Below are 15,189 nucleotides of genomic sequence, written 5' to 3' on the forward strand. Positions count from 1 at the left end.
AAAGAGCAAAGTGTCACTCATGTTCCTATAGGAGAAGCTTCTCATCTAATTAAGAGAGAGAATGACCATTTCTTAAACTTAATGGCTTTCTCATATTGTATTTTTTTCATAGGTTTCCAGTAATACACAGCCTATTTGTGAGTCATATCATTATACTGTAGGATAACTATATTTCACATTTTCATTTATGCAGGGTACTCCTGGTTTGCCAGGAGATATTGGTCCAAAAGGTGATCTCGGACCTCCAGGAGTTCCAGGTGTTCCAGGTGAGGAGAAAACTTCACATACTCCTGAAAAGTATGCAAAAATGTCTCTTTTATATCCTTCCTCTCTCAAAAGAGATGCCCAAAGAATGTTGGCTCTGTATTAATAATGAACAGTTCAGTGAAAGCTGCATCAAAAAATACAAAGGCATTGAGATTTTTCTTAAGATTTTTTTGTCTCTTGCCTATTCTTGCATTGCAAATATTAAATGTACACTTCTTTTTAAAGATGGATGCAAAATCGATTGTTAGATACTACCAGTGAAGAATTTTCAAGATTTTCTTGAGAATTGCAGAGGCAAGTGTTATAGCTATATGTGAGGAAAAGGGCTCTCTGTATGTCTCCCTTGTTGATTATATTCCTGATATTGTCACCATCATATACATGAAAACACCACATGTATAAAAGAGTTCTTAATAGAAAAAATAATGCTTTTAATCTAGAGAATGATATTATTAAAGTAAGAGAACTTTGAAGAGAAGTAAAAGAAAAAATAAGAGAAATTTATTTTCAGTCATCATTTCTTTTGTGACTTAGTGGTGGTGTTTGTATTGTGTTCATGCAAAAAAGTTAAAAAGTACTTCTGCAAATAAAAGTCACATCCTTTTCAGAAGGATGGGGTCATACAAGATTATTCCACATGTATCCTTCCAAATCAAAGAATTACTGAATTTTCATACAAATGTTTCCTTTGACTTCAGGTCCAAAAGGAACTCCTGGCTTCCCAGGCCTTAAGGGTGAGCGAGGTGACCAAGGTCTTCCTGGATCTAAAGGTATGATAAAGACTTGTGCTTTTTTGTCCAAATGTTTTTGGTAAAATATCCATATTTGTGATTGATTTGTGGTTATTTGTGGCTATAATTCCATCACCCTTTTGTTTTGTGTAAAAATGCAAAATATGAAACCAGATATCATGTATCAGCAGCTGAATGGTCAGATTAGAATAATGGAACGGTTTGGGTTTGAAGGAATCTTAAAAATCATGTAGTTTCAATCTGTCTGCCATGGGCAGGGATATCTTTCATTAGACCAGGTTGCTCAGAGCCCTATCCAACCTGGCTTTGAATGCTTGCAGGGATAGAGCTTCTGTAGCTTCTCTGGGAAACCTCTGTTCCAGTGCCTCACCACCCTCACAGTAAAAAACTGTCCTCCTTAAGTCCAATCTAAATTTACACTCTTTCTGTAAATGCTTCTTTCTTTCACACTGTTACCTCTTGTCCTGTCAATCCAGACTCTGGTAAAAAAATCTCTCTCAGTCTTTCTTGTAAACTCCTTTTTATATATTAAAAGGCCCCAGTGAGGTTTTCCCTGTGCCCTCTCTTGTCCAGGCTGAACAAACCCAACTCTCTCAGCCTGTTTCTGTAGAAATTCTCTTCCACCCCCTTGATCATTTTCCTGGCTCTGCTCTGGACCTACTCTAACAGGTACATGTCCTTCTTGTACCCCAGAGCTGCATATAGTATTCCAGGTGGGGTCTTATGAGAGCAGAGCAGAGGGGGAGCATTACTGGCCACACTTCTTTTCATGTAGCCCCATATTGGCTTCCTGGGCTGCAAGCAGACATTGCCGACTCATCCCATTTTTCATCTACCTGTTTTTCCCAAGTCCTTCTCTGCAGGGCTGCTTTCAATCCATTCATCCCCCAGTCTGTACTGATTTTGTGGATTGCTCTGGCCCATGTCTAAGACCTTGCACTTAGCCTTGAACTTCACGAGGTTCCTGTTGGCCCACTTGTCGCACATCTCAAGGTGCCTCTGGATGGCATCCCTCCCTTCCTTCCAGCATATTGACTACACCACTCAGCTTAGGGCTATTTGCAAACTTGCTGAGACAACTCTGTGCAACCTGAGGTCTGGGAAGCTGTTTCAGTCCATGAGAAGTCTGTCTGGCTGCAGATATCAGCCTAGATAGGCTTCCATTTGGGAAACTTTGCAGTTTAATTCACGTGTAAAATCTAGGACATGTTGACTATCTGTGAGAGGCTCCAGTCTCTGACTGCATAAATGATAATGCAAGGTAACATTTTTTTTGCTTTTTTAAAAACTTGTGCAATATTAAATATGTGCTGATCTTCTTGGTTGATTTCCACAGGTGTACAAGGCTCACCAGGTCCACCAGGTCCTTTTCAGCTTATTAAAGGAGATCCTGGCTTACCTGGACCTGTAGGACCAGCTGGTCTCAAGGGATTCCCAGGACTTCCAGGTCCCAAAGGACAACAAGGTGAGAGTTTCTAATTTGCTGGTAGAAATACATTTTAAGTAATGTAAAAATAGACCAAAGGTAGGCTAGATACTACAAGATTTTTGGTATAATATTACCCAGTTTTTGTATGTCACTTAAATTGTGTCAATGATGAGGAAGAGAGTCCTTTTTGAAACTCATCCAAAACAGATGCCTTCCTGGTGACTTTTTATAGGCTCTCGCTCTGCAGTCATCAGTACCTGAGATCAGCAGTAAGCAGAATGAATTGCAACACTCTGCCCATCCTTTCCCCAAAATGTATTTGTTAAGGTGTCTTCTGTCATTTGTCTCAAATCCAAACTTAATTATTGTGTGTCTGTCTCTGGGAGAAGACAAGCATGAGGAAAAACACTAAATCCTGGAATGAAAAGAACTTCCTGAGGAAGCTTGTTCCATGGTCCTAGATTTCTTCTTTTAGTCCAGATATTGCAATTTTTATAAAAAGTAGGTGAACTGCATAAATGAAACTAGAAAGTAAGAGAATGGAGCAAAGGGTAGGACAAATGAAATGCTGGCACAAGGACACGTCCTTCAGAATGATGGGACATGGAGAGTGGTAGCTCAGGAGTATTAAGATTCTAAGGGAAAATTTTTTCCTGAATGATTTATGTTAAGTTGATGGGAAATTACAGTGGAGGATAATGAATATCTTCTTCCTAGTTAATATAGCAGGTATGAAAGATTTCTCTTGAAGGTGGGGATACAAGTCTTCAACTGCTGTTCTTGAGGAAATAGCTATAAAAGGTCTCAGTGACTGAACACAGTATGAGTTTGCTTGTATCGGTCCATTGCTCCATCACTAGTAGTCAATTCAGTACATAAACACAATATTGCATTTTGGATGATCAGGAAAAGGAAATTTGTGAGCATCTAAAGCTTCCGATGAGTCGCAGAACTGTTGCTATAATGCTGATGGTATTAACTTCCTTTGCCTGAAGTCAGATTTGCTGAGTTTATGTAGGATTCATAGCATCCTTAAAAATCCATAAAAGGAAGACATAAAATATGTCTGAAAACTTGTTTGGGGAGAAGCTAAGAGGATACCCATTTTCCCACTGTTCATGACCCTACTTTTTTATAGTCTGTTTTTGAGTCATATGATATGCAGAGAGAAAAGAGATTCCTTTTCATATTCCAGGCAAATGCTTGTTATTTTAGAAGCACTCTCTCTCCTTACTTCTGTGTTCTCTACTGTAGAATCACTTTCCCTGCAGTAACTCTCATGTGTTCTAGATACAGAACTATATGCACTGAATCTGCACGAGTTTAGTTTATGCTGAGTTACAGTAATTTCACGATTATAAGCCGCACTGAGTATAAGCCGCACTTCTGGGTGCCAGCAACTTTTCGTTCTTTGTCCATACATAAGACGCACCTGATTATAAAACGCACGTTACAATACAGAGTGTGACAAAAGGTATCTATTCTATCACCATCTGTTGAGGGTGGGGGCAGTGATCCTTATCTCCGTGGCAGATATTCTGCTAATGGGCCATCCATTGATACCAGGCAGGGCATTGTTCTTTATCTTTTCACAACCCATCCTTCCTCCAGCCAGTCATTTTCTGCTAATGGCCCATTGAGTCCCACTGTGTGACTGATAAAATTACTGCATCCCATTGGAAGTTGCTCCAGCCTGGGGGAAGAGCCCAAAATTTCTTACCAAGATAAAAACAGAGGTTTTGGGACACTAAGGCAGCCCCTTTCTCCACTGGACTCCAGAGGAAAACCGGATTTCTCCACATCACCACTGGACCTTTAGAGGGAAACTGCACCTTGTACAGGAGCACTGCTTCAACTGAATCACACCTGTCACTGCAGGGGGACTGAAACCACCATTTAATGGGACTGCTACCAACACCCTGCCTGACAGGGTGTCAGGTTGTACTCTGACTTTGTCAGGGTTAGGAGTTTGTTTCTTTGTAGTACTGTATTTCTATTTTGATTTTCCTAATTCCCATATTTTTGTCTGAAAACCCCTTGATTTCAAAATTATAATAATTTGGAGAGAAGGGGTTTACATTCTCCATTTCAAAGAGAAGCTCCTGCCTTTCTCAGCAGACACCTGTCCTCCAAACTAAAGCAGCAACTTTTTGTTCTTTGTCCGTATATAAGCCGCACCTGATTATAAGCCGCACTTTGGGTTCGGACCAAAATTTTAGTCAAAATGGTGCGGCTTATAATCGTGAAATTACTTAGTAATCGTGCTGTACTGTAGTAAAGGCCAAAAAGTGAGAACTAACATGAAATAATATCCAGTAATAATTATTCCTTGTCTTTCAACAGGGGTGACAGGACCTTCAGGTGTACCTGGACCACCTGGTAGTCCAGGGTTTGATGGTCAGCCTGGGCAGAAAGGAGAAGCTGGTCCTTTTGGTCCCCCAGGTAAGTCAGTGCTTATTATTCAAAGACTTGATTGCTTCATGGAAAAAAACCATATGGTATTAGGTGTGAATGTATCTAATTTCACTTCTTTAGTTATGAAGGGAGAGTACTGCTGTCTGCAGAAATAAAAGGAACCTCTCTGTATTGTAGGGCCCAGAGGATTCCCTGGTCCGCCTGGCCCTGATGGCTTGCCCGGGGCCATGGGGCCACCAGGGGCACCATCTGTGGCTCACGGCTTCCTTGTTACCAGACACAGTCAAACCATCGAGGAACCATCGTGTCCATTTGGAACAAGGCTGATTTACCATGGCTACTCCTTGCTTTATGTACAAGGCAATGAAAGAGCACATGGCCAAGATCTGGGTAAGTAGAAACCAAATTAGAATTAATTGCAAACCAATTGTTTCTCTCATTTGTAGAGCTATATTGAGCAAATCTGTGTAATTGCTGTGGCTCAGACTGAGGCAGCCCAGAACAAGGAAGATGTTGGTATACCACAGTGAATACAACACCTGATTACTGAGATGGCTCATGGGATCTGGACAGTCTGATGGAGCTGGGTTTGCTCAGCCTTAACAGATACTCATGGAGAGGCCTTTATTGCAGTCTACAGCTGTCTACAGGGAGAGTAGAGAGTATGGAGTCCCTTCTCAGAGGGTCTCAGTGACAGAAGAAGCAATGGACCTCAAGTATGAGATAAATTTCAGTGAAACCTACGTAACAGCTTTTTTATCATGCTGATGGTCATTGAAACAAAACCCCAGAGAGATGGTTGAATTTCTTGTCTTTGGAGCTCCTCAAAACTCAATCTGGACCCGAGAAACCAGATCTAACTGGCAGGGCAGTAGATAGATGACCTCTCAAGGTCTATTCCAACCTAATGTATTCTGTAATTCCACAGGCAAGACTGGACTATTCCTTTCCTCGTCCCATTCCTTCGTCATGGAGCTAAGAGAGTTCACTTCCTCTGGGAAAATTGGCCCCTCCAGAGCAAGTGCTCTCTGCTTTTTTAGCTGGTCCTGTGCTCCTGGAAATAATTGTTAGGCAATTGGCAGTGGCTTAACAAAACTGTACTAAGAAATAACCTGTCATTTAACATTTCAGGCACAGCAGGAAGCTGTCTTCGTAAATTTAGTACCATGCCTTTCTTATTCTGCAATATCAACAACGTCTGTAATTTTGCATCAAGGAATGACTACTCCTACTGGCTATCTACTCCTGAACCCATGCCAATGAATATGGCTCCTATCACTGGTGATAATATCAGACCATTCATCAGCAGGTATGGTTTCAGTTCTACTGTATTTATAAAGTGAAAAAGCCTGTGGAAAGAGAACAGGATACTTTATTTTTCTCAACAAGGCTTTTCATCTGTATACTTTTACTTCCTGCATTTAAATTTAAAGTTTGAACTCTTTTGATGAAATGTTTCAAAGTGTGCATGTTGTAAGGTTAGACTTTGATAAAAAATAAATCAATTTTGGGGAAAACCCATACAAATAGAGTAGCCTATTTTGAGTATAATTGAAGTGAAAAGATCTATTTTGAAATGTTGTCTTGAAAAAACTGTGATGTACTTTGAAGGAGAAGAAGTTTTGCATTTTTTCACAATTCTTGTCTGAGACACTTCTGTTTTTTGACTAGCCATAGCTAGTAGCTTTTTAGGGCTCAGTTTCCTTTTGTTTGAAAATGATAACATTTTTATCATACAGTAGACTGACAGGCTTCTTCCATTGTTTTAGACATTCTGCTTGAATGCAACCATTATTGTCTGAATTAAAGGAAACAATTGCAAAATCAATAATCTATTTTTTAACAATTCCAGACTCGCAGGTAGCATAAAGAATGGTGGTTATATCAGAGACATAACTGTTCTGCATCAATGCAACATGTTGAACTTTTGTTCCATTTGAAATTTTAAGACCGCTAGAAAACCTCTTCTGCATGACATGTTCAGTGCTGAAGGCAGAGTTATGAGCAGAAGTGTGACAAACTGTCCCACTGTTAGATATGAATCCGACAAGAGAATTTTTGACTTATAGCTTAAGTGATAATCATTGCTTATAGGCATTAATGTCCTTTCTGTCATTGCTTCTAATCTGTATCAGCTCCTGCTGATCCCTCTTCCAGCCATATTTAATGAATGGGAGTGGAGATTGCTGGTAGTGATTTGTCAGGTACATCCAAGAGAAAGGACAATCCAAATTGTTAGTAGGTTGTGTTCTGGACATCTTGGATTTTCAAAAAGCTATTTGGCTCTACTGCAAAACATTTGATGTTTATTTTGCGTAGTGGAATCCATCTTGTATCTGCAGCTGTACTCTGTATTCTTACTTTTGGTTTAGTACCAAAGAAGTTGGTATATTTTGAAAATGAATGGGCAGAATGAGGACAAGATTCTCAAGAGAGACCATAGCTTTTGTTGGTCTTAAATTTTTTGTTGTCCTTTGCATGTGAATGGAAGGGGCTTGACTTGCAGAAAAATTCAAATTGCAAACCTCTGAAATTCATATTCCCCTTTATGCCATCCCATATCATGCACCCAAAATAGCCTTTAACAGTCATGTTTGAAACTTTTGCTGAAGGAGGTACTAACCAACACTTTGCCTTATCTTATGCCTACGGATTAGCTTTTGCACCGTAAAAATGCGTAAGTGTGCATATGTATGTACATATGTGTATGTGTGCATGTATGCTTATGTGTTTTTCTCCTTTTAGGCACAGCAATGAGTGAAATAGTTGTAATATTCATTTTTAGAAATCTATCAAGGAATCTGGAAGACTCTTCTTTCAATTTATTTTATTAGCTGATGCTTTTTAACCAACAGTTTTCCCTGTCCAAATGTTGAAAATGTGTAGAAGTGTCACTTGTTGCCTTGAATCATAGGACTTCTTTTTCTGTAAGGCCTTCTTCTGAAATACCAGAAATCTCTTGAAGCAAAGCAGATCTCCAAGAATAGAGGCAGCTTTACATTCCTTCTTTTAACTTACTCTTTCATTGATGTGTTTCTTAAAATAACTCTCTTGTTTCTGCACTAACGATGAAGGCAGTAGGTATGAAAGCAGTCTTCACAAGGCAGAAATAGAAGCCTTTCATTCTGAATACCTTTGCTTCTCTGCATTTTCCAGAATCCAACTTAATCCATTTTGCCCTTGATTCTTTTTTCTGCTCTGATAACAAGAATCAGACTGTTTAGTTTTGAATCATTTTCATAATTGCTAACTGCAGCAGCCAGTTGAAGAGTTGTACAAGAAAAAATGGATTATATCTACCAAATTCCTTATTACCAGCCCCCATATTAAAATTCCAGCCCAGCTCATGGGTTTTTTATGATTCTCCTGTGGAGGCATGATTGCTCATTGGATTATTCAGTAACCTAGCAGTTCTGAGACACGAGGGATTTATCTAAAGTAAAAGAACTGGTGCTGCATGCCTTTCAGGGAAATTGCTTTGAAGTTTGTTGTGCAAGTTACTTTGCTAGAAATCTCTTAGTGGAGATGCAGACCACAAATGTAAATAAAAAATTCTTTAAAGGAAAATGTATAGGAAAGAGTCTGCATTAGATTAGATTAGCAGTGATTGCCTTTGTGAGACATTTTCCAGAGAGATGGCTTTTCTCTGGAAGTCAGAGCTAAGTTTAGGATGATGAATTACTGTTACTTGTTTCTGATCACAGTAGACCACTTTTAAGTGATACTTGCTGAGTTACAGTGCTTGGCTATTTGCCTCCCATGTTCATGACATTGAGCACTTTTAGAAACTTCAGTACAAACAGGACTAGAAAAGGAAAAATGCATGCAAATATTCTGATAAGAGATCTCTTGTTCTTTTCTCATAGGAAAGTTAATAAGACTTAATAGTTGAACTGTCTCTAAGTAAGGGAGAAATTAGAAGTTACAAAATAAATTAGAAATAAAAAAAAATAAAAGGAAGCAGTGGGCTCTTTTTGTAAATTAAGCATTGTGATTTCCCTTTGATTTTCAATGTAACAACATTGTCTATTTCATGATTCCATAAAGAAAGTAGCATCTGAATGAAGAAGTATTAATCCTTAGCTGCACACAGCTCATTCATGTTTTGGTCCTTCTAGATGCTCTGTGTGTGAAGCTCCTGCTATGGTAATAGCTGTTCACAGTCAAACAATCCAAATACCACCATGTCCTGAAGGCTGGAGTTCACTTTGGATTGGTTACTCCTTTGTCATGGTAAGTGCATTGGGGCATACTCTGAGCCGAGGAAACCATTTATTTTAGGGTTTTGATCTACAGAAAGTTGATATCTGACTATGTCACTTTAAGTTTTAGGAGGGCATTAGACCTCTACCCTTTCGAGTGACTTCAAAAATAATCTGAACATTTTCCCAGACAAGGCCTGGGCATGGTCTGAGACACAGTGTGGATCCAGAGCTGTTAGCACTAGGCAATGGAAGAGAGGCCACTGTGATGTGGGGTGGGAACGGAGTTAAGCTATTCAGAAAAAAGCCATACCAGACCTTATGCCTTCTGGGCCAAGAGCTAGCCCTGGCATATGGCTTATATAGAGATAGCTTGGGTCCTGCTGTTTCTCCTGAAGGACTTCTGTGCATACAGCTGCCCCTGAAGTTGATATTGCTGATGTATCATGCTACTGTTGAGGGAGAGAACCCAATGCCAGCTCTGGAGTCTTCAGCTCCACCTTCTTGTTCGTCCTTGAGCTGAGCAACAAAACAGCAGATGGACAGAACAGAGGACAAGGAAAGGAGTGTGAAGAGATATTTGTGTGAGACAGTTCACTGAGGTTGTAGCAGAAGAGGTAAAGAGTCCCTGTCTGACCAAGGCTTTTGCATTTCCTAGCACACCAGTGCTGGTGCAGAGGGCTCTGGCCAGGCCCTGGCGTCCCCTGGTTCCTGCCTGGAGGAGTTCCGCAGCGCTCCCTTCATCGAATGCCATGGCCGGGGCACCTGCAATTATTATGCAAATGCTTACAGCTTCTGGCTTGCCACTATAGAAAGGAATGAGATGTTCAAGTAAGTTCATGATTTATTTATCACTTTTTGAGACTCAGTTGAGCCTTATCACTGAATAAAATAAGTATTTTTTTGAATGTAATACAGGTTCAAGTAATGGCTGTCCACCAGCACAGTAGTAATTTCACGATTACAAGCTGCACCATTTTGACTAAAATTTTGCTCCCAAACCGGAAGTGCAGCTTACGTTCAGGAGCGGCTTATATATGGACAAATTTTGGAAATTTCCCAACCAGGAAGTCCGAGCCTACAGCAGCCCTGAGCCGAGCTGGAGCCCGCCTGGCCCCAGGCGGCGGGGGCAGCAGCAGCTCAGAGGCAGCGCTGCCCAGCCCCGGGAAGCGCGGCGGCGGCCGGGGATGCCGCACCCCTGCTTCCTGGCGGCACTGGCCGGGCACGCCGCTGCCCCGCTTCCCGATGACGAGCAGGGCTGGGGCCGCTCCCTGGTTTATAATCTGGTGCGGCTTATATATGGACAAAGACCTAAACGTTGCCGACACCCGGAGCTGCGGCTTATAATCAGGTGTGGCTTGTAATCGTGAAATTACTGTCATTATTTTTGTAACAGAAGAAAAAAATTAGAAGTTTCTGGGGGAATTAATGAGTGTATCATCAGTTAGCATTTGCAATGTGTCATTTGTGCCATGTATTTTTCTTTTCAGAAAAATCTAACAATGTTCAGATTCGACTATGTTTTTGATTGTATTCATCAAGTGGTAACTGGGATAAGCTGACATACTGATTAAAATTGGATTAGAATATAACATTTCCTGTAATGGATGTTAACATATAATAGAACCACTTGCAATTTGTGCATGCGTTAAACTAAGGGAGTTGAACAATTATTTACCTTTCCCTAATGTTAGAGGAAGTGTGTTTGAGTAAAATGCAGCTGGTGGTAATAGGCTTTGTTCTGGTCTCCTGCACATAAGTATTTTTCAACACAGGCTAATTTTACCTATATGAATGCTATTAATATGTTAGCATATAGATCAGATCCCATGTCTGCATAGCTTGCCTGGTCAGCAGACATTCCTCAGGAGTGCAGGTAATCACCCTCTTCCACCACAGTCCTAACTGCTGCTTTTGTTACCCTTCATTTCTTCTTGTCTTCTAGATCTGTGAATGCTGCCTTGCCTGTCTCAGAATGAAGCAGGTTGTTTAGCCAGTTTTGACTGTTCATTTATCATATAGTTGTGAATGAAGTAGGTAGAAAAATTCAGCACTGGGGCGGGGTATTACTGGGGCTGTGATAATCTCAGATAAACTACTACCAAAACTACCCCACCACTGGGGGTTTCCTGGATTCCTAGGAAAGAAGAAGGCTGATTAGAACAAAATTTAGAGAGAGCACTGCAGTTGTTTCCATCCCTTGAGTCCCATCCAGAGACCTCTCAACTTCATACCCTTTTCTGGCTACAAACTATGCCTCAGATTAATAAAATAATCCCAGATCAGGGGACCTGCCCTGCTATCATAAATCACAAATAGTCCTCAATTTCCTGCAAACCCATAATCCTTTTTAATGAAAAGCATTAAATGCAAGCACACTTTCGTCTGAAAATTATTTATTTCTAGTTGCTAGGAATAATTTCTTATGCCAGGTTAGAGACCAAAGGCTTTGGTTTGTGTCTGTGTATGATATAACATAATTTCCTTTACCGGCTTCTCATTTGTCTTTAAAGTAACAAGAGTTAGCAGAAACTCGTAAACCGTCAAATTTCAACTTCTTTGCCAAATTTTATTTTCTTACCCAAATTCTAGATTGTTTTCAAAGTGCTGCTTTAACAGATAGTGTTCTAGGTTAAGGAAATGCTATGCCTTGTGAAAGAACTGAATTCTTCAGTAACTGTAAGTGTGTGATGTTTGAAACTAATCTTACAATAGTTCGTGTCCAAACTTGGAAGTGATTGCACACTGGAGAACTTAGGAACACCTTCCTGATTCAGCAGAGGCTGGAAGGGAGACTTGCATTCCAAGCTGGTATTGTCAATTCTAAACCTGCAAATTGTTAATGGGTCTTTTCATTTCTTTCTTTTCAATAGGAAACCGACTCCCTCAACTTTGAAAGCCGGGGATCTACGCTCAAATGTTAGCCGTTGTCAAGTCTGTATGAGACAAACATAATGACTTTTGAATTTCAACTAATTTCACACAATATGGTGCTATTCGTTTAACAGCAATGAAGCCTAGACATATATCATATGTACCTCATTGTTGTCCAGTATGAAAACAGTAAAGTGCCTTTTAGGAACTTGCATAACTAACACACACTGCTTTACTGGCCCTGTCCTTGCTAAAGAAGAAAAGAGACAACAAAGATAAGCTTCAAATGTTGACATGCCAAATGGCACTTTCGATCAAAGTATATGTGTTTTTTATATAAATGCAATGCACTGATAGAATAAAAAGTCAGCATTTATCCAGAAAAAAATGCAAAGGTGCTAGGAGGTATGCAGTTCTGCCTTATACTGTTTGACCCCCCTTTCTTATTCTTGTATTATATATTTAGATTCATTTTTCTTCCCCAGATAAGTTTGTTACCGTTATCTAGCTGTCTTAAAATTCCAGACTCTTGGGTATGTACTTATTGTTCTTGTACAAAGGAATACTAATGTAAAAAAGAGGTTTGGGATTACAGACTGTGGTTAAGCAACATGTAACCATCTTTTCACAACATAGAGTGCCATCCTGCAAACCTTTGCTTCTGTTCGTAGCCTTTAGTGCTGTCAGTATTAATGGGTCTACATCTGAAGAGATTGCCAAATTGGCTTCACAAATAGGCAAGTAAGTGTTTCTGCTATGTTGGTACTATGCAGCTTCTTTGTGCAGTAGAACAAACTTTCCTGTGGAATAAAGAATGATCCAGCAATGGTCAAGAAAAAATATATATATAAATATTTTAGTAATTTATATAGATATCAACAATTAGGAAAATCAAGTTCTGAGTTTATAATTTCAAAAAGAAGCTTACAAAATTGTTCTTCTTTTCAGTGTCATGAATTAGGTATTAAATGCCAAAATATGATGTGAAATGTTCATTTTATATAGCCATTTCAATGCTGAAGTTGCAGAGACTGAACCCAGGTTAATAGTTATTTGTGTTTATAATGGTAAATCCTGCTTTGAGCTTATATCTTTATTCTGTATTTAATATTTTTCAGGGTTTTAAACACTACTCACACACTGAATGACTTGATTTTGAAAAGTATAAGGCCTTAATTTTGTTAATATTGTGCCAAAAAAATTATTCAAAGTGGCCTTAGAAATATTTCTAAAGAATTTCTATGCAATGATGCCATTGTTTGAGCATGTCTGTGTCCAAAAATGTTTTATGGACTATTACCATGGAAATACCAAAAGATTTTTGCAAATGCCAAGGCCTTTGTGTAATTTCTTACATGTGTATTTCTTAAAAATTCAAGTTTGTAATAAAACTATTTGTGTAAAAAAAAAACAAAACAGAAGAAAAGAAGAAGTTTTTACTAATTTGTTATTAGCATTCCTTTACAACAGTTAATTATTTTTTAATAAGCCACCAATAAATGCACAAGCTTGATGCAATGCTAGATGATTTTTGTTTTGCACATCTTGCTGATGTACAAAGCATCTTCTAAAGGGGGAAACAGGGCGCTGTACTGACACCTCTTTTGTTATCTTGTAAGAACTGAAACTGATAGATTAAACGTGAGAAACTTATCACTGAAATGTATTTGATAGGAACGCATTACAAAAATCTGCTGACTTCATCTCAGCTCATGGGAATCAACCAAATTATGCAAATTTTTCACTTTTCCTTTGAATTTTTCACACACAAGCAGCACTACATTGTACAGGATAACATTTAAAATATCTCATATAACTTTGCTTGTAAGTGGACAAGGTGAATCTTGGCTCTGGTTGAAGAGGAAATGGGCCATGCTATTGTTTTCCTTGGCAAAAGCACATAATTTGCTAAAGTTTCAGGATGTTTTCCAGAATTTGTGAAGACACTGCGGCTGCTGCAGCTGTTCTGAACATGGCTTTCACTTAAAATCCTTCATGACATTCTCTGACCAAATGGCTGAAAGCTACTGCATAGAAATTGGCCATTTCATTTAGCAATGAGCTCTCACAGAAATTCTGACACTTGATAATATTCTTTGTAATAGACCAGTCCTCATGAAAGTTCTTCACTAGTCTATAAAATAAAATAGTCTGATCATGCCTGAGCAGCTTCATGCAGGGTTTTCCCAAGGGCCACTTGATATCCAGAAGAAGAGGAGAAGACAATAAGGTGATTCCTTGTGGCATCTAGGAAATGTTGTGCAAAAATTCAGTCTTCACTGACTCAGAGCATCCAAACTTCTGAGCAGTTTATCTCCTGGTCAGCTAGGGATTTAATTTGCTATGGTCAAATTGTCTTAGAACTGCTGAACAGCTGGGTTTATAAAATCCTTCATGATGTCTGAATCAACTGTGTGTGAACCCTTGTCTTCTCAGTTGGGAGCATTTGGAAACAAGGTCCTTTGAAAATTTTTGAAAACTGCTTGAGCTGTAGTTTGATGTCTTCCTTATCTAACAGTAATAATTTATTCCATAACCTCCAGCTCATATAATGACCTAAACCATTCTCATGCTAAAGATGCTATTTCTTCTTAAATCTAAAATTTTGGTGCTTATTGAATATCAGTCATATCTCCTGAAAATGTGTGAATACTAGGTTTTGATGCCCTGGGTGAGGAAGAGCCCATGTGAAACACTGCCTTGCTTTCAAAAACCTCTGAAGTACCCCATATTCAGGCTTTTATGGCCAGTGTTGTGGCTGCAGTACAGTTCATCGTGTGAACAGGCAACTGCTAACTCATCAGTTCCTTAAATTGTCTTGCAGAAACTTCAATTTCAGGAGAAAATTTTTGAGTGCAGTACTTGAAGAGTCGCTGTCATGTTCGAAATAAATACATTTCTAAAACAGCAGGTGGTGCCCTTGCTCTCTTTGTGGTAACACTGGGATGGACAACATTACACAAATAACTTGGTCTCTAATCTGCTAACATGACCCTATTCAATATATGACTATTTTCCCATGTCTCCATCTCTATTTCGACATATTCTAGTCACCAGCAATTTTCCTTTTGCAATAGGGATGGATCAGTTTGCAATTTAAAAAATTTCTATGCGTACTGCAAAATAAAGATATAATTAAATGATCCAATATATATTTAGAAGCAAATGATGTCTTAGCCTGTGTGTATTTTCTGATAAATGTATGTTCAGTTTATAAGTGTATCTCTTATCCAGTTCATAGTGGTAACTT

At 39.1% G+C, this 15,189-nt stretch overlaps 1 protein-coding gene across 2 annotated transcripts in view; it reads left to right on the forward strand.

Moving 5' to 3' along the window:
* The window catches only part of COL4A1 (collagen type IV alpha 1 chain), a 121,282-nt gene extending 106,436 nt beyond the window's left edge, over window positions 1-14,846 (forward strand). Inside the window, exons 44-52 of one of the 2 annotated variants that reach the window (XM_033086225.1) lie at window positions 194-266; window positions 966-1,037; window positions 2,356-2,484; window positions 4,792-4,890; window positions 5,041-5,253; window positions 5,995-6,172; window positions 8,982-9,096; window positions 9,724-9,896; window positions 11,939-14,846. In XM_033086225.1, coding sequence (XP_032942116.1) covers window positions 194-266; window positions 966-1,037; window positions 2,356-2,484; window positions 4,792-4,890; window positions 5,041-5,253; window positions 5,995-6,172; window positions 8,982-9,096; window positions 9,724-9,896; window positions 11,939-12,020 — 1,134 coding nt within the window. In that variant the 3' untranslated portion in view covers window positions 12,021-14,846. Of the gene's footprint in view, window positions 1-193; window positions 267-965; window positions 1,038-2,355; window positions 2,485-4,791; window positions 4,891-5,040; window positions 5,254-5,994; window positions 6,173-7,520; window positions 7,541-8,981; window positions 9,097-9,723; window positions 9,897-11,938 lie in introns of those variants that run through there. The other variant, XM_042779076.1, reaches the window with a different exon arrangement.
* Window positions 14,847-15,189: the final 343 nt, after the last annotated feature.

Source organism: Catharus ustulatus, chromosome 2, assembly GCF_009819885.2.
Source record: "Catharus ustulatus isolate bCatUst1 chromosome 2, bCatUst1.pri.v2, whole genome shotgun sequence".
NCBI lineage: Eukaryota > Metazoa > Chordata > Aves > Passeriformes > Turdidae > Catharus > Catharus ustulatus.